This window comes from Osmia lignaria, chromosome 5 (genome assembly GCF_051020975.1).
Source record: "Osmia lignaria lignaria isolate PbOS001 chromosome 5, iyOsmLign1, whole genome shotgun sequence".
In the NCBI taxonomy this organism is placed as follows: domain Eukaryota; kingdom Metazoa; phylum Arthropoda; class Insecta; order Hymenoptera; family Megachilidae; genus Osmia; species Osmia lignaria.
In genome coordinates, this window is record NC_135036.1 from 8,232,213 (window position 1) to 8,255,313 (window position 23,101).

A 23,101-nucleotide genomic window follows, 5' to 3' on the forward strand; every position below is an offset into this window, starting at 1 on the left:
GGCAAACAAAACGTTTTGAAAATGAATAACATATTTTTCCCGAATCGTAGCGTTCAGCTCGGTATCGTTTCCTAAAAACTGTCTTCTGATAAATATTTAGAAAAGACCGCCGTAAATTAAACACTTTTTAAATTCGACCCCAGCAGCATCTATACAAAAACGGCGCAAACTACTCAGCAGCTTGCCGATCGATTTTCTGAAACAGAGAATACTGACACCACACCATCTATTAAAAAGTGGCGAATATAAATCGGTAAATAGTTTCCGCTGTTTCCGACAAGAAACAGCAGAGACAAAAATCGCCAAATCAATTGTGCTCTGAATAGTCACATATTCACCACCCAATCTAGGGTGGATGTTGCTAAATTAAAAACTAATGAGAAAAATAGAATAAAAGATGTTCAAACTATTCAATTCTGGTACAAAAGTGTACCATACGGTTTGCAAAACAGTGATACAAAAACGATCATTTCTATCTGAAACATACCGGTGTGAAGAAGCATGGAAAGCTCGGTTAGAATTACCATTATTGAAAAAAGTTAACCCGCAACAGTTGTTTCTAACTTTAGACCATAACTTTACTAGTAAAGGAAAAGTTAGCGCAGTTGACATTGATATATTTGCGAATACTATCGCGGACAAGCATCAGAGCGAGGAACTGCTTTACACACTTCATCACTTAAGGTTAAGTGCAGAAGCAACAAATATTTTAGAATCAACACACCATGCAGTTATAAGATTTTTGTTAGATCATGATTGCACTACAGACCTTGTAAATATCTTACACGACAGACTCAATTATGGTATTTTCCCTGATTCTCTCTGTTATAATATTCTTATGGATACATATCTAAAGAAGAAGGATTATGCTAATGCAGCTAAGATTGCTGTTTTACCCATGCTCCAAGAAGACACTGAAAATCCTATAACCAATGCATTATCCATATATTCTTGTCATAAATATTTAGAAAATCCTGATGTTTGGCAAAAACCACCAGAGCCAGTAGATGATTCTAAAGAAGAGATTAAAGTACGTGTTGACTATCTTAGAAATCCTTACTTTGATGATCACTTTGATCTCACAGATCCAAGGGATTTAGTAGGAAAAACATTAGCTTTTCAAGGTAAAGCTATGAATAACACATTGGGAAGAACCTGTTGTTTAAGAGGTTTGATATTATATAAAAAATATCAGGATGTATTGAAATTAATACAACAATGGAAAGATGAAGTTGAAGAAGATATTGTTTATGATGAGGTTTTCACATTGATAGGAGAAGATAATGCACATATACCCAAAGAACAAATACCAAATGAGTTAGAGAATTTAATGTCTGAAGTTAATGCATTGAAAGAAAAAAAATTATGTAAAGATAATATGACTGAAGTATTAGAAAATAATGTTAAATCTGCAGTCAATAAACAATCTGAAATTGATATGAATGAACAGTTGAAAGTAATAGAAAATATTATGTTAAAAATGTATACTAAATATAGTTAGAAATATTAACTATTTATGCAATTAATCAATTCTTAATATTTCAGAAATATACCGAATGGGAAAAGCAAAGAGAAACAGTTCTAAACAAACAGTTAGAAGAAATAAATAGACAGGCTAGGATACAAAATATAAATGAAATGAAGAAGGATTTAGAAGAACGTGAAAAATTTTTAACTTACTTTGAAAAGGAAGAAGAAATGGAACTGGAAATAGAGAGGCTTGAGACAGCTGAGAAGAAGGAAATGGACCGGGTTCTCAGAAAACATCGTGCTGCAAAAAAATTGAGAGACTTAAAACACGAGGAAGAATATGTACCACCTACTATCTGAAATTAGAAAAATTAATTTTTAATATATTTATGATTGACAGACTATATAATAAATCGTATTTCTATAAATCATTTTTATAAGAAACACGAGGCTAAGAAATAAGAAATATATGTTAAGTGTGATATATCTTTTATATTTTGTACATAATCGCTTAAAAGTACTTTTTTTTTTGTAATATTTAGTATGTAGATTTATAACAGCTTTCTTTGTAGGTGCTTATTTCTGAGAAATACGAAAATTAATTGTACATTTAAACATTATGCTAAAAAATTATTAGGCTCTGTAACAAATGATGTTTCATTTGAGCATTAATATTTAAATGAAGTTATGTTATATGCTTGGTTCAATCATATTCATATTTCATATTTATAAGTTTGAACCAAAGCACACATTTAGCAATTAGTCTTAATAGGTTTACCTTTAAATTCTGCACTGTTTAAGACTATAAAATTTGGTCTTCGAAATCGTACTCGTTTATAAGGAATGTCCTATAAAGATTAAAATTGAATTTTTGTTTATCTCATAAACAACTTTTTAACGAATTATATATATTTTTTTAGTTTTTAGTTAAAGTTTTACCTGGTCGTTGTTATTACAATTTATATTATAGTATCACATGTTATATAACGATCACGAAGCTTTACTCTGTAGTTGTGCTGTTAATGCTGCTGTCTCTTGCTTCATTTGTTTCAAATCAGCAGTTATCCTCTCTAGATTTGCCCCAACATTTTTCGTAGACTCAGAATCGATCTTGAGAAAAAAAAAGAATGTATTTCATACAATAAGACCTGATATTTTGTAAAATATGTAAAAGTAGTTTTTAACGACGGATATTATTTACCTGTTCTTCCAAGTCTCTTATTTCTCGTATAGTGGCACCAGTTTCTTCTACTAAACTCACAAGTTCGCTACAATCAGAATGGAGTGTGGCTAGTAATTTGTAAGCTTTTCTTGATGCTTCATTTGTTCTTGCGTCTCGAAATATTAATTCATCAACAACCGTAAATGATCTTTCCAATCTGCCGGTAAGGGTATTGATTTCTTTTTGAATTTCTCGTGTATCAGCTAAAACTTTGTTGATTTCGTCTTTTTGTTTCCTAACATTATTAATTATTTCTAAAATTCGTTGAGTATAAGCGGATCTATTTACTTCTTTAGGAAGTTTGTGAACTTCCGTTACTAATTGCGAGTATTGTTGATCTTTGTTGCGACATTCTTCTTGAAGTTCTTTTTTCTTTTCTTTTAACAATTTGATTTCATCCAGTTTCTTTTGACTCGCGCTCTAAAAGTGTTACAAAATATATGTAACTCTGAATTTAGATATAGTTTTAATGTCATGTTTTGCTAGTATAGCAATACTTACGGCTTTCGTCGAATGCTTTTCTCTTTCTTGTCTATATTTTTCAATTAGCGGTACTCTATGTTTCTCCCACTGATTACTTAAATTAATTAATTTATTTGTACTAATTTCAATTGCTGCTTCTAATTTCTTAATGTTTTCTTCTCCATCTTGTAACAGATCGTAGATTCTTGCTTTAATTTTTTTCTGTTCTTCATTAATTGTTAATTCTTTTTCTTCATTTTGATAATTTATGGTTACTTGATTCACACTGGTAGTTAATTTTTTAATCACGTCCTGTAATTCTTCTATATTGCTTCGGAAATTTTCACATTCAATCTTTACTTTTTCTACCTTTAAATCTTGCTCTTTCACTTTGTCTACTTGTTTAAGAATTTTTTGTTTCGCAAGCGTAGGTTCGATAGTACCGTTATTTTTTACCTGAGATTCCTATAATAATGACAAATCACAATATATCGCATCGTATAAATATTATTCAATGTAATTTTTTCTTTTTAATTCTTACCTTGGAGGGTAATGTTGCATTTTTTACTGAAACTGTATTCAAAACGTTAACATCACCAGATGTATTAACCTGAGTGATTTTATTACAGTACTGCTCATTCAACCAATTTATTCGATCAAGAATATTCATTGAATATGAACAAGTAGCTCTTGCATTGTAGGATATCAAAGAAGGTAAAACAGATGGTGCACTTTGGATTTGTTCAGGAACAGACTGTAGATAATGTATGAAATATTCTTTATATTCTACAATGGACAACAATTTTATGAGACATGTATTATATTTTATAAAATACTATTAGTAATAATTAATATTACCTTCTTCATCTTCTACTCTTGGTATTTCTAAATTCACAGATTTGTAAGGAATACTTGCTCTTCCTCTGTTTCTAAATCCTTTTGTATGGCAATAATGTGGTAACCAAGAGGCTGATAAGCTTTGAGTTATTGTTGTTGCTATAGATTTTTCTAATAATGCAATGTTGCTAACTGGTTCACTTAAGGGCTTATCACTTTCTTTTGGTAGTTTTTCAATCAAAAACATAAAAACTTTTCTTAAGTCAGCTTCTGAGCTATATAAAAATGTTTGATAGCCAATATCACCTTTGTATCCTAATTCCTAGATTTATAAAGTATGTGTCAACAAAGGTAGGATAATGGTTACATAAATAATTAAAACATTCGTTTATATGTTCTAAACCTTACTGAACATGCTTGAGCAAGTGTGGCACCCAGTCGAAAACGGGCTGCCATATTTATAGGTAAAACAGTAGATAATCCAAGACCTGGTTTTATTATATCCAAGCATTTTATTGTTGCCTCTACCACTAATTCTGTGTTAAAACCACTGAGATTTGTTATACCCTCTTCTATGTCACTGAAACATAGTTAATATTTATGTGCTTAATGTTAATCATTAAGCATAGAAATGAAGATTGTCATTACATAAATATTGAATAAAAAATAAAATAATATGTTACAATTCAAAGGTATAACATTGAATATAGATAACAGTACCACCCACATTATTTTTATAAAACCGGTTGTCAGTAAATATCAAATATGACAAACAAGTATTACTCAATTTTAAAATCTTACCAGCCTATTTGACGTAATGAATGAATAATTATATTGTCAACTTCCTCCATCATCTGTAAAAATGTGAAAATTCTAAAATTTTCTCTAGTGTTATCGTATCTTTAGAAATTTAAGTTGAAGTTCACAAATCTAACCTTTCTACGAGTGAACAAATATTTGTGCACTGAACAATTACATAGATGGCGTAAGAAATTATCACTTTCGTGAACATGAAATACGCATTTATACCATAAATCATTTTTATCTAAAAACTTATATAATTCAACTTACATCTACAATACATTTATTCAAATTAAGTTGAACAAAAATTGTTTACAAAAGAAAGAAGTCAATAGCACACAAAGGTTATAAGGGTTTCAGTTTATTGTGATTTAAATCATTTACATAGATATATCGCATATATATTAAATAATTTAGAAGGTAATGGAACACATCTGTATAGAAACAAAATATAGGTATTTCAATATATATTTATTATTTTTACTTACAACTATTCAGAAGATTCAGGTGTTTGTATTTATGTGCCATCTTAGCGCAGCGTATGCGCCAGTCGACTTGTAGCCAAATTCACTTGGTACAGTAAAGATCAATTATTCGCGGCGAGAGGTCCGCACTCCGCGGAGTCGTGCGTTACGTTTGGTACGCGTCAACATCATCAGCTGTTGTTACGTTCTTCCATGAAATGACAGTTTCGTGGAGGTTCATAATGTGGAAATCATTTTCGTGAGGGTGTTTCGTGTACCGCACAGGCGAGCCGTATCTGATCTTATTTCTGGGAAAGATGAACGGGAGCCTGGGAATAATGCGCGGACCAGAGCAACATCCACAAAGGTTCGCGGATTATTTTGTCATATGCGGACTGGACAAAGATTCGGGTTTGGAACCGGACAAATATTTTGGTAAATATGTTTTCTCTTTCTATAACATATCATCGAAACAAGTCGTTTATCAATTAATTAATTTTCAACATCATTTACGAATGGTTTAATGATTTTTATAGCCTGATAGAAAGGTTCTACTATTGTTGCAGTTTTTGAAATCAGTAGATTGCGCAACGGTATATACATTGATAATTTATCTCAGATCAGCGAATTGTATCATTGACTGTTGTTTACATTCAACGTGACACGTTTGTATTGCGAAATCTGACAAGATTAATTAGTAACTTTATACATTTTCATAACTTTTGCAGATATTCTAAGCCGTCGTACATTTCTCTCACTGCATCTTTTAACAGCTTACTGGAATGCCCTTTGAAATTCTTTTCATTACGTGCAACAATAAAGAGAAATATTCATCGTTTGTATATTTACCCTACAGTACAATACAATTCGAACGAATGTTTTATTCGTGATATGTTTCTGTATATTATATAAACAGTTGTTAAATAAATCGTATAATCTGTTCAATAAGTAAATAATGTCAAGGGAAGTAGGATTTGATAAATAATTGACCGCCCGACAGGAATCAAGTTGACCGTGTGTATTTTTAATTTTATATTACTTAATGCCACTTAAATCGATATATTCATTCGTTTATTTTTAATCTCTCGTATAAAGGATCTTTATTATGTTTCATTACATAAGAAAATTATTCAATTTACATTGCGTGTAAACATGTTTCGTATCAAATTTTTAATACCGCTATTGATAGTCAATGGTCAGTAATAACGGTAGGTGTTCATAGAATTGATAATGCGATTAGCGGTCTAACGAAGTTGAAGGAATATTTGATTTCCCGATAGTTGGTAGCAGACGCCCGCGCAAAACTTCTTGAAAGATGAACAATGAGGGCACAGGAAGCAACGGATCTTCCTGAAGAAAGATGGTTCTATGGTTCGTTCTAGGTTTTCCGAGAACGGCTCGAAAGGATCGTTTTACTTTTTGCGCACAGTACTTCAGAAAATCTTTTAGTATCGAGTGATGGTCACTCGTCTTTTTTGTTTACGTATCTTGCGAAAACATTTGTTTTCGATTGATATATTTCAGTATCATGGCTTCCCGTATACGTAATTCGTAACAAGGGAAACGTACGACCTTTGGAACACTGATTACCAAGTCCAAACTTTGCACAATTATGCTTAGCTTTTCTAAAAATGGATTTCCGGTTCATCGGGTTTATTAGTATACTACTGTTAGTTTTTCAAGGTGATCAAATGCATCCGTCGTAATTGAATCCTGAAAACTCGCGTACTACTCTATGAAAGTGGCTGGTATTAAGTTACGACACACTTATTTCAGTACAAATTTCTACGGTTGTTAAATGCAACACGTGTGCACAACGGTGCATGCGATGCATCAGCGTGCACCACTGTCGCGACCGCACAATGACTTATCACTAACTCTTCTAGCGTTACACTGGCCTGCATTTTCTACGCAATTATGCGATACTTTTGCAATAACGTTTGATTTTAACTTCATTTAATTAAACATCTAAAATTTTAAATATTTTGTTCGATGGTAGTTCAATGTATATGCCTTGGAAAAATTTGGTAAAAAGAAGGCAAAATAAAAGCAATTAGTATCTGTACTGATGTGTGTCCATGAGATACACGGGACTGTAAATTGAAACGTAATTCTGATGTGCTGTAGGACGTATATTCTGCTCGACGAACAAATACTAATTGTGAACAATGGCAACAAGAAGAGGAGATAATTCCCTCATTCGTTGAATTGTAACCTTTGATCTAGTCCATTCGACGTGTTCAGCTGTGTCACGTGAAACGAATATTCTTCCAAATCCAATTGCAAAACGTACTTAAGTTTATATGCAGTTATCTTTAATCATAGCGCGTCTCTATAATTTTCTCAGAATTTACATTTGAAGAAAAATTACTTATGAAAATAAAGTTAAAATATTCGTTCAAGTCGGTTCTAATGGATTAATTTATAAATATGCAATAATTGTACAGCAATATTTTACAAGCTACGAAGCGAGAATCGCTCTCGTAAAAAGCAATTTTACGTTTTTGAGAGGAGAAAAATAAAAGGGAAAAGGTACGCTTTTCGTGGCGATGATCGTAGAAAAAGTACAAAAGAAAAACGAGGGCAAGAAAAACGAAAACTGGATGGCTTTTCTCGAGTTTCTCTGAAAAAGGATGTTCTCGGGTAAAGCGCGGCGCAACAAAGAAACCGGAGAAACTCTAAAGATACTGCATGCTGAGTGCAGCTGCAACAGATGCAGCGCAATGCACCGTGTGCATTCTCGAGAGTGACGAAATTAATCAGAACACCGCGGTTTCGTACAACAGAACTCGCTCGTCTACCACGTGTCGCATTAGAAACAGGTTTAAATATTATCAGGGCAGTTAAACATATTGAATTTTAAAATTAATTATTAATCATTGTTGTGTTTAATAAAATATTTCTAAATTTGATATACTGGATATGCTATTTATATAGATTTATTCATACCTTGCGTAGTAAAATATCAATTTTATTGTTAAAGTGGTAGATTATTCATGATAAGATATTGCTTGAAATATGTAATCTTAATTTGATATATCAGATAGCAAATGGGTATTACCTAGAGATATGTACTTGAAATAAACCTGAGATTGATTACATCTATGATCACAGAGCTTATCTGTTAATATTTTATTCCTACATTTACACTTATTTTCTGGGGCTTCCGGTATGAAAGGCCCTCAAACCTTTCAATAGAAGCAGTCTACTGTGTTCAGGCTCGGCCATTCGTCAATTTAATATGTTTGGTAGAGTCAGTTGATTCGATCGATCCAGTCGCATGCAAACTTAAGCTATTAAACGTGAATGACTAGACGTACAGTGAAAGTCAGAAAAGTGATTTTTCGCAGTTATATGTATCTAAAAATTTGTCATATTAAATCATATTAATCCATCTTTCATTTTGCAAGTACCGTAATCCCTCTTCCAGTAGAATTATTAATTTCTGGACTACACTTTTCTTCGACTGGAAAACAATGCTTTTCCTTCTAAATACAACGGTATACATTTCCATTCATTTTCTAATTATCAAGGAGATCATTTGATCGACGTTAAATTTCTTCTTTTTTTTTTACAGTGTTACCACTGGAAAGTTAAATTACAAATACTGCGATAATTACTTGATGCAATTAAAATGGGAATCATATTTAGAAACAAGAAAGATAATAAATTCAGGAGAAAGTATACTACCATTTTACCTATTAATTGCACGTACATTTCTTAATATAAATTGTTTAGAATCTGTAAAATATACAAGGTAATAATATTATAATTGCCTAGATAAATTCAAGTTACTTAATAAGGTGAAGATACAGTTTCAAGCATCACCGTTTAATTTCCCGTTAATTGTTCGTAGAAATATTTCTTCATTTCGTGTCAGTGAGCTTGGCAAAACGTGTACGTCTTCAAACGGAGCATAATTCAATGAACGCACCGTATAATAAAATAAGTGCAGTCGCATGAAAATGCAACAGCCCCCGTTGCACTTTAATTCAACGAGAAACCACTTGTTCTCGGTGGAACTGTTCGACTGTAATAATTCGGTCTGCTTGAAACTTTCCAAAACTTGTACAACTAAAGTCATATATATTTATTAAATACAGTATTTAATATATTTTATTTAGTATGTATAGTATTTACTAAATATTTAAAAAAGAAGTATTACACTGTGTTTATTTATCAGCATAAATATTTTTGATGAAGCAGTCATCGATATATCACGAAGAAAGATTGTCAGGGGTCATCTTAATCGCTTATCATACCAGCAGTTAACACACCACAAAAAGTACATATATGTATCATTTGTATTTTTCAAATGTTTCTTTCTCCCTTCTTGCCATGGATGACGTCATCGTTCACAGGGTCATTTGTGCACAAAGGGGGTCCCTGTCACTTAAGTACGCATTTAAAGGGCGGAAGTATAGTTATAGAACCAAGACTGGTGTGGTCCGCATATGAGCTACACATGCAATGATTGCTACATTATTCTAAAATGTTTCTATGTACTTCTAAATTAGCCAGATTTAGTACCATCATATTCATAGACAGGATACCTTGAAGTTTTCCAACACTTTCATTATTTATTTATGAAAATTAATGTGAATCAGATTTATTAAAATTATGTTAAATTGTCGAAGAGTAATGTTACTATATTTTTGAAATATCATTTTAATATTCAAATAAGATACGAACGTGTTGAAGTGTTAATATGAAATATCGACGCAGTACTATATAATACTTTTGCTTTAATACGCCATTGCAGGGACTGAGTCATTCTGTAGGAAAGCTTAAAATATCTTCCTGGTTTTTCGTGACACGAGAAAATATCTCAAGAATAAAATATTTCTTCTCAAGGAGACACACATGATACGGTAAAGAAACTCTTTCAATATGTATCTTACACTCTTCTTAATAGGCTTGTATATTTTTCTTATCACACCACAACAGCTGATAAAACAAACACAAGTTCAACTGTGTATCACATGCTGTTCCATATTTCAGTGAAATCATTATTTAATATTCATAACAAATTTTGTTTATAGTTTCAAACTATAATTAACCCTTGAATAGTGGAGCCTGACTCAATCGTGACCCAAACTTACAAACCATACAAACCTCGCGTGGCAATGCAACCCTTTCGTAGACCGAGTAGGGTGGAGTAGTTCGACGAAAGGGAATGAAATACACCGCATACACACTTCTATGGTAATTAGAAATTCTACTGATACTAGGGTTCTCGTAATAATTTTCTACTCAACAGAACTTTCTTTTTGATTTACAGCAAAATAGATGTATTTCTGGTAGAATTAGTACGAACCGTGTTCCACTTCGAAATATATTTTTAGCAACGCTGAAGTTTGAAAAAAAAAAAGAGGATATCGATGAAAAACGGATTAACTCTTTCTATTGGTTTATCGATTGTCACAGAGGCGCTGGTACATTCGATGAGAAAGTGTTGAGTAAATACAAAAGGATAGAGTGCAATTTGGTGCAACTGGATAATGCAAATGTATTCATCAGTGATATGATTGGTTGGTTGTAATAATAAATTGAAAGAAATGTGTCTATGCATACAAGAAGAAAACAGTTGATAGGCAAAAGAAAAATTTTCTAAGCTAAACTGTATTGAATTTTGTTTTTACTTTTCGATGAAATATCATTGCAAATATTTTGAAATATTTTCTGTAAAATATAGCAAAATTATATTTTATTATTTTAAACAAATAAATAAGTGCTTTTCTTCTTTTTTTACACCCATTATATAAAATTTCACGAAACACTATACTTGTCACTTCTTAGAAAATACTTGTTATACAGTGTCTCTCACGCGTGTAACGTACCCTCGAATCAATACTTTCTGTAGTATAGGGGCACATCTAACGTTTAATGCTCGTTTTTCGTTACCCTCTTCCGTTATAATCTTCATTTCTTCCTGCCTCTTATCCTTGCTGATCCATCCTGAACGTGATCCTAACAGAAGCTTCGTTTTTTCACTTTGAATCTCACCTTTGCTGACACAGATAGTACAAAGTAAAAAAACTGGTTAATCGAGTTGCATCATTATCAGCAATTATGATATTAAAAATAATGGGTTTTAACATATGTCACCACCTGCTGACGTAATACTATAAATTGTAGGAAATTATCGTTGACGTATTACAGTTTTTTTTTTCAAGTTGAAACAATTTATTTATTTTTTTATTTCTCACAAATGTAACAAAAGAAATATTTTTAATTGGGAAACTTCGTTTTAGTGATATTTTGTTAACTTGACTGAGGTTAAAGTCGAAGGTGAAAGCAAGAGCATTATTTCGAGTAATCTTTACCTCGACAATAATTAAGTTACATGACTTCATCCGTGACGATTGTGCTAGAAACTCGAGCGAAATTTCTTCACCTTTCCTTATTTAATTATAAATATTCTGTTCATAAATAGTATCCCATATTTTTTGGCCTGTCCAGACTAACTTTCAACACCTTACTCATTTTCGTTAATGCAAATCATTATGAAATTAGTTTAACTGTATGTTCTGTTAAATGAAATACGAAATACAGATTTTACACTATATTTGATATCCTCAATATTCTATCTTTCTCATTAATGATATAGGATTCTTTCTCTAAAGTCAGATATCTGCTTTTCGTTTCAAACATGAGGGCCTCTAATTATCTACAGCAGTACGCATGAAGTAGTGCTTAAAAATGTCTATAAATCGATAGACTACCAGTATGGATGATAAGAGAGGTAAAAATAAAAGAGTTGTAAAGTTATAGTAATGATTAAAAAAAGTAGGTTAAACTTTAGAAGTTCTACCTGAAATTATGTCTTCCAATACTAACTACATACTTTTGTTTTAACTTCTTTGATTCTATTTTCTGAAATTTAATTTTATGTAATCTATCTTCTTCACTTCTATCTCCTTCTACTCTACTTTTTGAAATTTTCTCCTTTTTTTTTTACTCTGCCTTCCTAATTTTAATTTTCAACTTCCAATGAATTTTGTTTAAATTGCCGGAAATTTTTATTGGCCACAATCAAAGGAAACGATAGATTTCGTTCAAGTCGAGGACACAGCCAGCACCCATCGTTTAACTAAGCAATCACCATACAATTTTCTCCGGTCAGTTAAGTTCACTGACGACAGAAGTGCATAATTTGCGGTATAGGAAACGCGTAGGTGCTTTCTCCCATCTAGAAATTTATTAACTGCAATCTTACCGATGGTGCAATAATATAACACCTCTTCAATCTCGATAAAAAGTAGAACCTTAGAATTCAATTTGTGAATATTTCTATAATTATTAAAATAATTGAAAATTCATATAGACAGAGGTGTATTTATTGCACATATTCGAAGGACAGTCGGCGATTGCCAAATAGCACGGTCCATTGGATTATCGTTGTTACTTCGTTCACGGAATTTCCAAACGGAGATTAGCTCGTAGAGCAGTTGATAGCGGTAATTAAAGTCACCGAGAGAAATTAATCTTCAGTTGGTTCCTTGAACAGAGTACAGTAATTGTGACCGTCTAATTACTTCGAATTCGAACGACTATAATAGCCAGTGAAGTGGTAAATTTAAAAATTCTAATTCATGAACAATTCTACTACATAATTTAATTTTCATATGATAAAACTTGGTCCCAAAAATCAATCAGGACCATCAACTAAAATTCCAGCTGGTTATACTTTATTCAAGATGAATGACAAGTTAGAAAAACGAAAAAAGAAGTAGAAACAGAATGCACAATAGAAGAAGAGAACGAGAACTCATCCAGAACCTCTTCCCAGGACAATCGGTCGAAATTGTGGCCGAAAAAGAGCCGGCTGTTTCCTTGGAAGGGGATGAACAGGAACGAAACCCTCGTCACGTAACCTTCCTTCGATTCAGCCTAAAAGAAATAAAGGTTTTTACGGCGTTGCATCGCCAATGATAACTGTCATGGCTAGTCCAGGAACCCTCGAGTAATTTCGGTAGGGAAAGATGCCAAAAGTGCTCGAACGAACGTGCAATATTTCGACGTGGAACAGAAGATGCAACGATAACACGTATATTTCTTCTTTGAGGGAAAAAAACCGTCTGGATCGGAAGAATTACGCAAACGTTTTCCGCACCCCCGTGGTTGACTTTTATTTTGCGGGGTTGCAACAGATTTTCAAGATCGCTTGTTAAATTCCTTGTCATATTTCCTAGAAGCTCAGAAAATTTTTTAAAAATTCTGCAAACAATTGATTTTAAAACAACAAAATCTGCAGCCACTTTAAAAACGAGTGAAACACTTTCTGCAACCTCTACAAGTCACTCGGACTGCAGAGCACTTGTACTTCAACTCTTTCACGTTTTTTCCCTCTTTTTTCTAGTAAGCTTTCCAAATTCTGCTAGAATACACGGTTTGTGCTTTTTTCCAAAAGGATGCCTCTTTGATCTCGAGTTCCATTTAAGCTGTGGCTAAATATTTCTCACTTTGGATCAAAGAGCGAGTGAAAATTCGTAGTGCTTTTAGTAAAGAGGTTTTCAAGTTGTATTTATACCAAGCAATTTAACATGTTTAGATTTAACAAGTTTAATATTTATACGATTTACAGTATCATCCCCTCGAAGAATTAAATCAAGTATACAATAAAAATACCTTAGGTGTAATTAAAACTTTTGGATGGTGATATACCCGAAAGCTTGTATCCGTATCTAATTATTTCCACGTGTAATCATTCTCAGTGGTCGAGGCCACATCGTATACATTACAGAGGCTCGTTGGGTGGCATAGCGGTTCGATCATGAACGATTAACCCCGTACAAGGGTGCTGTTGTGTCCGTCGTACACTAAGGTAGCTGGAACCTTGCCAAGACTTCAACAGTCTCATTCAGGTCGAGCTGCTCTGGGATATGTACCACGTTCAATAACAACTTGCCGACGTTGCCGTTGGAGAGATTTTAATTTTTTTTTTTATTCCAGAAAAAGAACAGAAGCGTTCTCTTCTTTGTTTTCTTTTGCTCTCTTTTTGTCTATGCGCGTTAAAAGTTGCAGCCTCGCTAGATGCGCTTAGCCTAAGAACAATGCGCAAACTGGAATGAATTCTCGCGACCCTGTTACTGGAACACGTTCCCCTTTAAACGCAGATTGTTTCTTTTTCCTGCTGGTGTGCTTGTTCCCTTGAAACGTTTGACCGACTTGAATCTACCTCGAGGAACTGGGACTAATTATCTTTCCCTAGAAAACTGTTGTCTTTGCTCGGAGATTCTGATGGGGATGCATTCGGTTAATTAGGATTATTTTGGAGGTGGTCCCTTTTCGCAAGATTTTAAGAAAATCGTATAAATATTATTTTTCTGTTTCAGGAGACTCTTTGCAATGTACGCCTCTGGATCGAGCATACAAGAGTAAAGTTTTGGGACATTATCCGGACTCTGTACCATGGAACCCTTTCGACGAACACGCTGTCTGCATGGTACGATAAAATTCTTTTAATTGAATTTTCAATTCGACTTCAGTCTTCGTTTTTTAATTATCGATAACAAGCTCTCAGAAATTAAAAAGAATTCAATTCATTCGCTGAGTAAACACACCGTCTCCTCTGCTTACCCGAGCTCCAAGTTCGAAAGCGGAGAAGTTTTAACAGAATCAGCAGAAGGTGAGAATTAAGAGGCGCGAAAGAATGGATGCACAGCAGATTGCTCGCGATATATGTATACTGTTCGCAATCAACGGTGTACACGTCGTCCTAGTTACGAATGAAAAAGAAAAAAAATGGAGCCCTTCGTTAGATATTCAATCTTTTGCAGCTCTGCTTGCCGAGCGGCCTGAGATTCCGAACACAGAAACACTCGGTAGAACCAACTTTCCACTCGTTCGTACTGACGAAGGAAGACGGGCACAGAACGTACGGGTTCAGCCTTGTTTTCTACGAGGAGTGCCGGAATCGCAAGATATGCGCGGCTATGCAAACCCTCCAGGCGATGCATATCACGGAACTGAGCAGCGGTCAAAACGGTACACCACCAACGTGAGTCGTCTTCTAGCATTGTTCAACTCCCCGTGTACTCTCTTGGTTCAGGGACAAGTATCAAGGCTATCTCTTTGAATAATATTAACTTACCGCATATCAAACAGAAGATTTCAAAATGTAAAACAGTGACGGTAACAGTTTTGTAAAATAGCCCACATGAAACCGTCAGTTTAAAGCTTAATCTTTTAATTGATGGGGTGGTTTTTGAGGAGTATCAGTATTAGTTAACTAGGAATTTATAGAGTATTTGAAATAGAATTTCATGTCAATGGCCGAGTATATTTTATTTTTAGGGCTCATTAGAAAATAGCGAGCAACGGTGTGTAATTGCGTGAAGGTCTCTAATGTGATTACATTTTCAGGGTACGGAAAGGCCAGGATGGACATAACACGCGATCGTTGCCACGGCATTTCAAGTTATCAGCACATTCACCGAGCGCTGCGTTAGGGTACTATGATTCTACCAAAGACAAGTTGCTAGTGACTAAATCGATATCCTTGCTATGCCAGCAGCCTTACCTTCATGCCGCGAAAACGTTCCTCACTAATCTCTACAAGTAAGTATACCTTCTAGATTATCATCTTAACGATAGGCCACCGTCGTCGTCCGCTTTGATAATGTGGAAGATGTGAAAGGACCTCCATCATAGCCAGTACTTTCAGCCTGAAGCAGCTGCTTAAACTGGATGCTATAATATTCAAAGTGCTATAAAAGGTTTTAGCTTTTAACATTGAAAAGTTAAATTGAAAGACTTTAGAAGTATTTTCCATCTCTATTATTGATCCTAAATTTTTAAAACCTTGTTCATTAGATATCAACATTAATTAGTTGATATTTGTTTTGTTTCAGATGTGTTCCTAGACATCCAGGACCTGGTCTTAGTTTAGAATCCTACGTATACAGTCTCCTTTATAATGTACCGGTTCCGTTGCCTGGAAAGTCGCTAAAGTTCTTCGTTCCCAACGACGAGCCAGCTAAATCACCATTGGAACTGGTGATACATCAGCCAACACCGTCTCAGGAACTACCGATGCTAGATTACTCTCTGAAAGACATGTTCACATGGCTTGGCGCTGACTGCGTCATTCAGTTGTTCACGTGTGTCTTACTGGAGAATCAAGTATTGCTTAGGAGCTCGGATTTCCATAAACTGATGGTGGTGTCCGAGTGTATAACGGCGCTTCTGTTTCCATTTTCCTGGCAACACGTATACGTGCCGATATTGCCCGCCAGTTTACAACATTTCTTAGACGCGCCTGTGCCATTCATAATGGGCTTGCATGCGCAAAGCGAGGGCGGTGTACTGAACATTGCTAGCGAAGTGAGTGTTAGCGACCTTTCGAATCGATGCTCGTCAAATTTCCTTTATGAGAATGGTTATACTTATGTAAGAAAGCGTTAAAAATAATTGGACGGCTGGATTAGAATTAGAAAGTGAAATTGAAGTTTTGAAAAGTGAATAGATTACTTTGATCTTCTCTCGCTATTTATGTAATATTCTGATATTATATTCTATATGAAGTATTCTTTAATTGCAGGCAAATCTTTGTTATGTAGATATAGATAAGCAAAGTAGTCAATTTCCAGAAGAATTACCCGTGTTTCCTCATAAAATGCAATTCATTGCTGAGATTAGAGCTCTCTTAAACAAGTACAAAGTACCACTTACAGGAAAGTAAGTTCGAGTACTATTTTCTTCGTTCTTTCTTCTTTATTCCGTGTACCTGTTTCTTTTTAACTTAAGATATATTCCAGGACTGATAATATGGTCATAAATCATTATAACGGCGACATCATGACTAGTAGTTTGACGCTTCCTGGTTCTGGATTCCATCTTCCTCGTAGAAAACACTCGTTACACGATGTATTGGATTGGGATCGACCGGAACCGCCTCAGCAATCGGACACATTGCAGAGGAGAGTAGATGTCGTTAAAAGAACAGGTATACATACGATTAACAAAAGTATCAAATCAAATTTCTCTCACTTATATGTAACAACTATAATAGAAATACCGTTTCATAGGGGTAAACGTAGAGGATATTGAATCAGTTGAAGATAATTATGTTAAGGAACGAATACTCACGCCTCAAGAAGAGTATCGGGAGATGCTTATATTTAATAATGCGATTAGAGAAATTTTTTTGAATCGTTTTGTACAGATCTTTTCTAGCTATGAACATTTCGTTATTCAACCAAGCCAGGTGCGATACAGTATTAATGTAATTTAGTTGTTGTTATGAAACTGCATTTAAAAGACCTATTGTGTTCTGTAGGACAAAAACGAGTGGTTGAATAACAGGGACAGCATGCATGTTTTTGATAAAGCTACATTTTTATCCGATCAACCGACGCAACATTTGCCATTTTTATCGAGGTTCCTAGAGACTCAAATGTTTGCTTCTCTGGTCGACAGTAAAGTTATGTCAACGTGGAGCGAGTTAGACTTCAATATACGGGTTTTTGATCAAAGAATTTCTTTCTTAAGGTAAAGTACAGAGAAATACAATATGAAACATAATTATATCTTTGCACTATTTCACTCGTTAATTATTTTAATTGGTTATAGAAAAAAAGTTGGCGAGGGTATTGTACGTTCAACGCGTTACGAGCCCTGTACAAGCATAGAAGAATCGCAAAAAGTGTTGGAGCAAAGATTAACGAACGTGGATTTTGAAACAAATCCACCCACTGAGATTCTTCCTCATAGAGCGGCATATTTTAGAAGTTTCCCTTTATTAGACAACGTTGCTTTAAACAAGGAACCGGCTCAAAGGTATATAATTAAGTGGAGAAATACTAACACTCATGAAACAGACTTTTTCATATAACTGAATTGAAAGATACTAACATTTATTGTTCTGTTTCCTGCTTCACTTATAGTATACTTCGGTAAGAAATTATATTAAATAAGTTTGAGCAAATATGTTTTTTTGTGCTTTAGAAGATTCTTTGAAATAAAGCTTACAACTCTGCTTTCTTTGTTAATTATTGCGTTACAATTTTTATTAGCTTGTTTTTTATCTGATTCTAATTAAACTTTTGCACGCAACAGTAGTCGAAGAGGACAGACTCAATGGAAGTATAAAATGAAATCTATGGAGTCGAACGGTAAAACAACAGCACCTCAAGAAACTCAATCGCCTCGACCACAAACCAAGCTCTCTGCAGACATGAGTCCAGCCTTGATAGCTCAAGCTAATTGGACGTTTGTTGAAAAATTGCTCAAGGTACAATGAGGAAATAAAATATTACAATTAACTTTATATTAAACATATGTTTTTTTTTCGTTCTAAGGATTGTAAGTCAAAAACAAAAAGAATGTTGGTTGAAAAAATGGGCTCCGAAGCTGTTGCATTGGGTCATGGCGGAGAATCATTGTCCGATGTGGAAGAAAATACATTAGTCGCCAGTCTCTGTGATCTTTTAGAACGAGTATGGAGCCACGGATTACAAAATAAGCAAGGAAAAAGCGCCCTTTGGTCGCACCTTACTATGTATCAAGCATTGGAAGAATGTAACGATCCTAACAAACCCATAGATCCTAATTTTCTTTCTCCTGGTAAGTTGAAATTTATCGTTTCTTTTTGATAATTAGTATACGATCCATGTCTCATTTCCGAGAACACAAAAATTACTGAATTTCATGATATTTGGAAATGCAGCGTTAGCGTGGTGCGTGATGCGGAAACGTCTCGATTGTACGTGTCTTATTTTATTTCAAATAAACTGTTAAAAGTAGAGATTAGTTTCTGATACGTAGATACTCTGCACTGTTATTAGTTGTAAGTGACACATTATTGATAAATCATTATTTAATCACTCTACATGTTTATCGCTGAACTGCATCATATTTTAACAAGTAGGTGCCGCTGCTTTAGAAAAACATTTATATTATACATTTGTATTGTTTATAAATACAGTGCATACTTGGTACAAAAATTTATTTTGTACAAATCAAATTGCCATTACATTTATTTGCATTAATTTATTCTATTATTTTCTGTTCATAGTCATGTTATAACTCGAAAAGTTAATTTTTCAATTAAACAATTATTCTTACTTAAAATTAACATTTTTATTTTTTCATAAAGTTATAGTTTCATACCTGATATTACTTTTTGAGTTGTAGCATTTTATTAAATACAAAGTAGCGTTTCTTTTTCAGTTGATTTTTATTTGAATTTCATTTTCTTGTTACGAATAGCCAAGAAATCCTCGAATACTTTTTTGGGATTATCGGACCGTTTAATTTCCACCTTAAAGGGCAAAAATATTTTTGAAATTGCTTCTTATATCAAGGAGAATTTTAATGGTAAGCCTTATTGTTGGCTTGCCACAAAAAGAGAAACAATTCATTAGTTTTGATTCTAACAATTCATTTCAATAATTTTGATTATTTGACATTAGTAAACCGCATGAGTTTTGATATTAAAAACACATTTATCTATATGTCTATTTAAATTGAAGTTATAGTCGTAGAAATGATTTTCATTTTTGTAATAAATATTGATTATATTCATCATACTAGTATGAAGTTTGTATAATTAGCATGTGTGATGTGACCGTGAATCATAGAAAGAGAGTGTAAGTACTTTGTGATATGTTTGCAAAGTGCACGAATTATGTTTTTGTCCGAAGCATGGCATTACCTGCATGCACTTTTAGAAAGATTTTTTTCTAGCAGTGTGGAAAACAAACATTGATCGTTCTAATAGCAAATTTTCTATCTAATTTGATTCTTTTTCTGGGTAATAATAGATCTACCAAATTTGGCATTGGAAATTGACTCGCCCACGCGAGGAACAGATAAACATAAATCTCCTGGAGATAGAAAGATCGGCCCTGAACATCTTAGACCTTTACCCGACTCTTTGCTTTTTGATATTCGAAACGTGCAAGCCATGACCGATATCAAGACCCATATTGGATATGCCAGAGCTTGGGTTCGATTGGCACTTGAGAAGAAACTCCTTTCTCGTCATTTGAAAACTCTCTTATCACATACTAGGTTGCTGAGGTATATCATCAGCTTCTAATAAATTCTACATTTTATTAAACTATTCTGACTTTTAAAAATATCTTTTAGGAGTCAATATAAGCGCTCTGCATTCTTGCGTTGCGAAGAAGAAAAGGAACAATTCCTTTACCATCTTCTGACGTTAAATGCTGTTGATTATTTCTGTTTCACTAATAATTATCCAACCACAAAACTGCCGTACAGGGTGGTCATATTTCCTAGTCGAAAAGCGAGTGCAGCTACCACTTCAGCAAATAGTTGGATCGCTATATCAGGCACTCTATGTGAAACAAATCCCGTCCCGATTCCTAAGGGAGCATTGGAATTTGTGTTTCATGTAAGTTCTTAATCTTGAAATATTTTCCAATGTTAAACGTTCGGTTACAAAAGAAATCATTGTCTAATAGTTTTTCTATAATTTTACAATTGTTATTTTAGCACAAAAATTTGGGGGTAATTTCTACGTTACGTATAGGTCATGACAATACAGGTCTTTCACCTAAATGGATGGTAGAACATGTTGTAGTGAGAAATGAAGTGACAGGGCATACGTTCAAATTTCCATGTGGCAGATGGCTTGGTAGAGGCATCGATGATGGTTCTACCGAGAGATTATTAGTAGGTGCTCTTGTGCCCCGTTGTATTGATAGCGAAGAATTGGTTGAAACGTGTTCGACACCACCAAGATGTAGGTCACCTAGTATACCTAGGCGACCCATATTATCTCCAGTTGAGCTTCAACATATGTTGGGTAAATATTACTGGAATATCTTTGGTATCTTATGTAATTAAACATAAAGTTTAAAAGGTTTTTTATTTTTACAGGCGAATCTGTAAACGCAATTGTGAAGTTTCACTATAGAAGAGAGTGTCAAGATGGCTCTTTAACGGCGTTGCTCTGTGGTGAGGGTGGTCTCGTGCCATCTTTAGAACAAATATTTTTATTTGGGTTTAAAAATCAAAGGATATTTGGGCGAAATTTTTATGTTTGGGATTACCTCTGTAAGTCACCGTTTATTCTACTTGAATACTATTCTCAATAAATTGTATAGCAATATTTGAAATTTTCTTTTCAGTACGTGTAAAGGAGAACTTCGACATTTTTTTGTTGGAGGAAATGGACGAATATTCGCAAAAAATGAATCGAGATAGACGAGTTCACACAGCGAACAATCACAGATTTACCTCTTTAAGATGTTACTGTCACCTCATTGATCAAATTAACATGTTCAGTCAGACTCTTGGTAAAGATGGAAAGTTTCAATTATTCATTTGCTTAGCAGCAAGGTAAGATATACACTTGCAATATGTATTAGTAAAGTGTCTATGAGTTTCATTGTTAATTTACATCTCAGAGAGCAGCTTCTTCATTTGATGCTTCGACCCATGAGTGAAGCCCGCTCTACGGCGGATATGTACGATGAAACTTCCTTTTTAAGGAATCCAATATTATTAAATTTCCTCATTAAAATTCTTGAACCATTAAGCGAATTTCACATTGTTCTTGAAAAAAGTTTGACTCATGGAATTTCTAGTATATGTTAATTTATCATGAACATTCCAGGTGATTAGGTAAGATATGTTATATTATGTCGGGTTTCATAATTCTAGTGTTAACCTTTACTTTTTTTATCATTTTATTGGCGTTTTCATTTTCTGCAGGATATGTTTCTTCGAAGCGGCACAATTTACCAAATTCTAAATAGTACAGGATGAAAAGAAATAAGTATTAAGATGTCGACAAAAATGAGGAACTTTGTAAAACCTATTATTAAGAAGTTAAGAAGAATTTAATAATGCAAATGAAGACTGTTATGCAAAATGTAAAATAGTCGTTTTAGATAACAAAACTATTTGACAGAGAATTATTACATGGAGTGATAATGAAAGCATAGATCTTGCCCTGTTCTGAAAGCTTATGAATATTATGACAGTGAGAATTCAGTGCAAAGATAAACTATCTAATTTGGCCCATCTTGCCGTAGATATTAGGAAGCAACAAAGAGTTTGTTGAAACAGACGTATCGTGTACCAAAGATGTGATCCTATTAGTTATACTAATTAGTATTATTGATATTGTCATTATTATTAAGGATTTAGTTTTTCTACAATCTTGAACGTAAGCAGACAAACGTATATGAAGTGTGCAAACAACGTACATTGCAACAATGAACAATTATTTATTGTTTCAAGTAAATAATAAAATAAATTTTCTCCCAAAAAATTGAATTGAAGAAAAAAAAATACGTTCTATTATTTAAAAATCTTGAATAATTTTTTCAAATCATGCTGCATATAATTGATCTATCCATAATTTATAAATTTCTCTACGTTGTTTTTTCACACTTGTCAACAAATGCTTATACTATCGTCTAATACTCCTTCTTAAACAACTGTTACGAAATTCTCATTTTTATTAATTGACGTAGCTTAAAGTACAAATAATTAAAATGTGTTAATTGCAACTTTTCATAATATTTTACGCACGCAATTCCTTTTTTTTAAAATAAAATTTGAGATCCAATCGGTGTAATGTAATGAAGTCAAAATGACGTAATACGTTGTGAAAAACATTTAAGTATATATTGAAAAAATGGACCAAAGGACTTAATTTATTAAAAGTTTTAAAGCGTGGCAGTTCGTTTTTAACATGCAGAATACACAGCATCGGTACTGATTGCTCTTTAAGATTTTAATGTACTTGATAACTGGATTAGACGGATTAATACTAATAATGTTTCGAAGAAATAGCTTTCAGAGTACAATTTTACTGCTAGTGTTCCACGGACGTTCACAGCTCATAGATAAAAAATCGTTC

At 33.6% G+C, this 23,101-nt stretch overlaps 3 protein-coding genes across 8 annotated transcripts; 2 read left to right on the top strand and 1 right to left on the bottom strand.

The window, feature by feature from the left end:
• Positions 1-290: 290 nt before the first annotated feature.
• On the top strand, positions 291-2,372 carry LOC117604924 (uncharacterized). The gene is made up of 2 exons (XM_034325542.2): positions 291-1,456; positions 1,546-2,372. The coding sequence occupies exons 1-2, from the start codon at positions 398-400 to the stop codon at positions 1,828-1,830; spliced, it is 1,344 nt and encodes a 447-aa protein (XP_034181433.2). The 5' UTR covers positions 291-397; the 3' UTR covers positions 1,831-2,372.
• Positions 2,373-2,441: 69 nt separating this feature from the next.
• Positions 2,442-5,420, bottom strand: LOC117604922 (coiled-coil domain-containing protein 22 homolog). 2 transcript variants are annotated; one of them, XM_034325541.2, is made up of 7 exons: positions 5,281-5,420; positions 4,400-4,571; positions 4,013-4,313; positions 3,696-3,940; positions 3,194-3,619; positions 2,672-3,112; positions 2,442-2,580 (listed from the first exon to the last, which is right to left on the bottom strand). In XM_034325541.2, exons 2-7 carry the CDS (start codon positions 4,445-4,447, stop codon positions 2,461-2,463), a joined length of 1,581 nt encoding a protein of 526 aa, XP_034181432.1. In that variant the 5' UTR covers positions 4,448-4,571; positions 5,281-5,420; the 3' UTR covers positions 2,442-2,460. The 2 variants fall into 2 exon arrangements, with proteins under 2 accessions (XP_034181432.1, XP_034181431.1); XM_034325540.2 differs by lacking the exon at positions 5,281-5,420 and adding an exon at positions 4,793-4,971.
• A 136-nt stretch (positions 5,421-5,556) lies between these two features.
• pns (DENN domain containing pinstripe) lies at positions 5,557-22,031 on the top strand. Of its 5 annotated transcripts, none has more exons than XM_076688365.1 (20): positions 5,557-5,691; positions 14,595-14,704; positions 15,039-15,259; positions 15,625-15,819; positions 16,113-16,650; positions 16,802-16,938; positions 17,019-17,206; positions 17,289-17,467; positions 17,540-17,751; positions 17,833-18,039; positions 18,319-18,493; positions 18,561-18,825; positions 18,929-18,964; positions 20,025-20,283; positions 20,353-20,620; positions 20,722-21,034; positions 21,109-21,285; positions 21,360-21,570; positions 21,639-21,855; positions 21,946-22,031. In XM_076688365.1, exons 1-19 carry the CDS (start codon positions 5,574-5,576, stop codon positions 21,826-21,828), a joined length of 3,999 nt encoding a protein of 1,332 aa, XP_076544480.1. In that variant the 5' UTR covers positions 5,557-5,573; the 3' UTR covers positions 21,829-21,855; positions 21,946-22,031. The 5 variants fall into 5 exon arrangements, with proteins under 5 accessions (XP_076544480.1, XP_034181424.1, XP_076544482.1 ...); XM_034325533.2 differs by lacking the exon at positions 18,929-18,964 and adding an exon at positions 19,471-19,578; XM_076688367.1 differs by having other exon boundaries at positions 16,113-16,584.
• Positions 22,032-23,101: the final 1,070 nt, after the last annotated feature.

What these genes read in the sequence shown, in the direction of transcription:
- LOC117604924 (XM_034325542.2), top strand. Translation starts at nt 398, where the DNA reads ATGTTCAAACTATTCAATTCTGGTACAAAAGTGTACCATACGGTTTGC. An exon ending in ATATGAATGAACAGTTGAAA is followed by an intron (nt 1,457 to 1,545) that starts GTAATAGAAAAT and finishes TTAATATTTCAG; the next exon opens with AAATATACCGAATGGGAAAA.
- LOC117604922 (XM_034325540.2), bottom strand. Translation starts at nt 4,845, where the DNA reads ATGATGGAGGAAGTTGACAATATAATTATTCATTCATTACGTCAAATA. An exon ending in TCATTACGTCAAATAGGCTG is followed by an intron (nt 4,572 to 4,792) that starts GTAAGATTTTAA and finishes ACTATGTTTCAG; the next exon opens with TGACATAGAAGAGGGTATAA. An exon ending in AAAAGCATTCGACGAAAGCC is followed by an intron (nt 3,113 to 3,193) that starts GTAAGTATTGCT and finishes TAACACTTTTAG; the next exon opens with AGCGCGAGTCAAAAGAAACT.
- pns (XM_034325533.2), top strand. Translation starts at nt 5,574, where the DNA reads ATGAACGGGAGCCTGGGAATAATGCGCGGACCAGAGCAACATCCACAA. An exon ending in AAAGTACCACTTACAGGAAA is followed by an intron (nt 16,939 to 17,018) that starts GTAAGTTCGAGT and finishes GATATATTCCAG; the next exon opens with GACTGATAATATGGTCATAA. An exon ending in CAAAGAATTTCTTTCTTAAG is followed by an intron (nt 17,752 to 17,832) that starts GTAAAGTACAGA and finishes AATTGGTTATAG; the next exon opens with AAAAAAAGTTGGCGAGGGTA.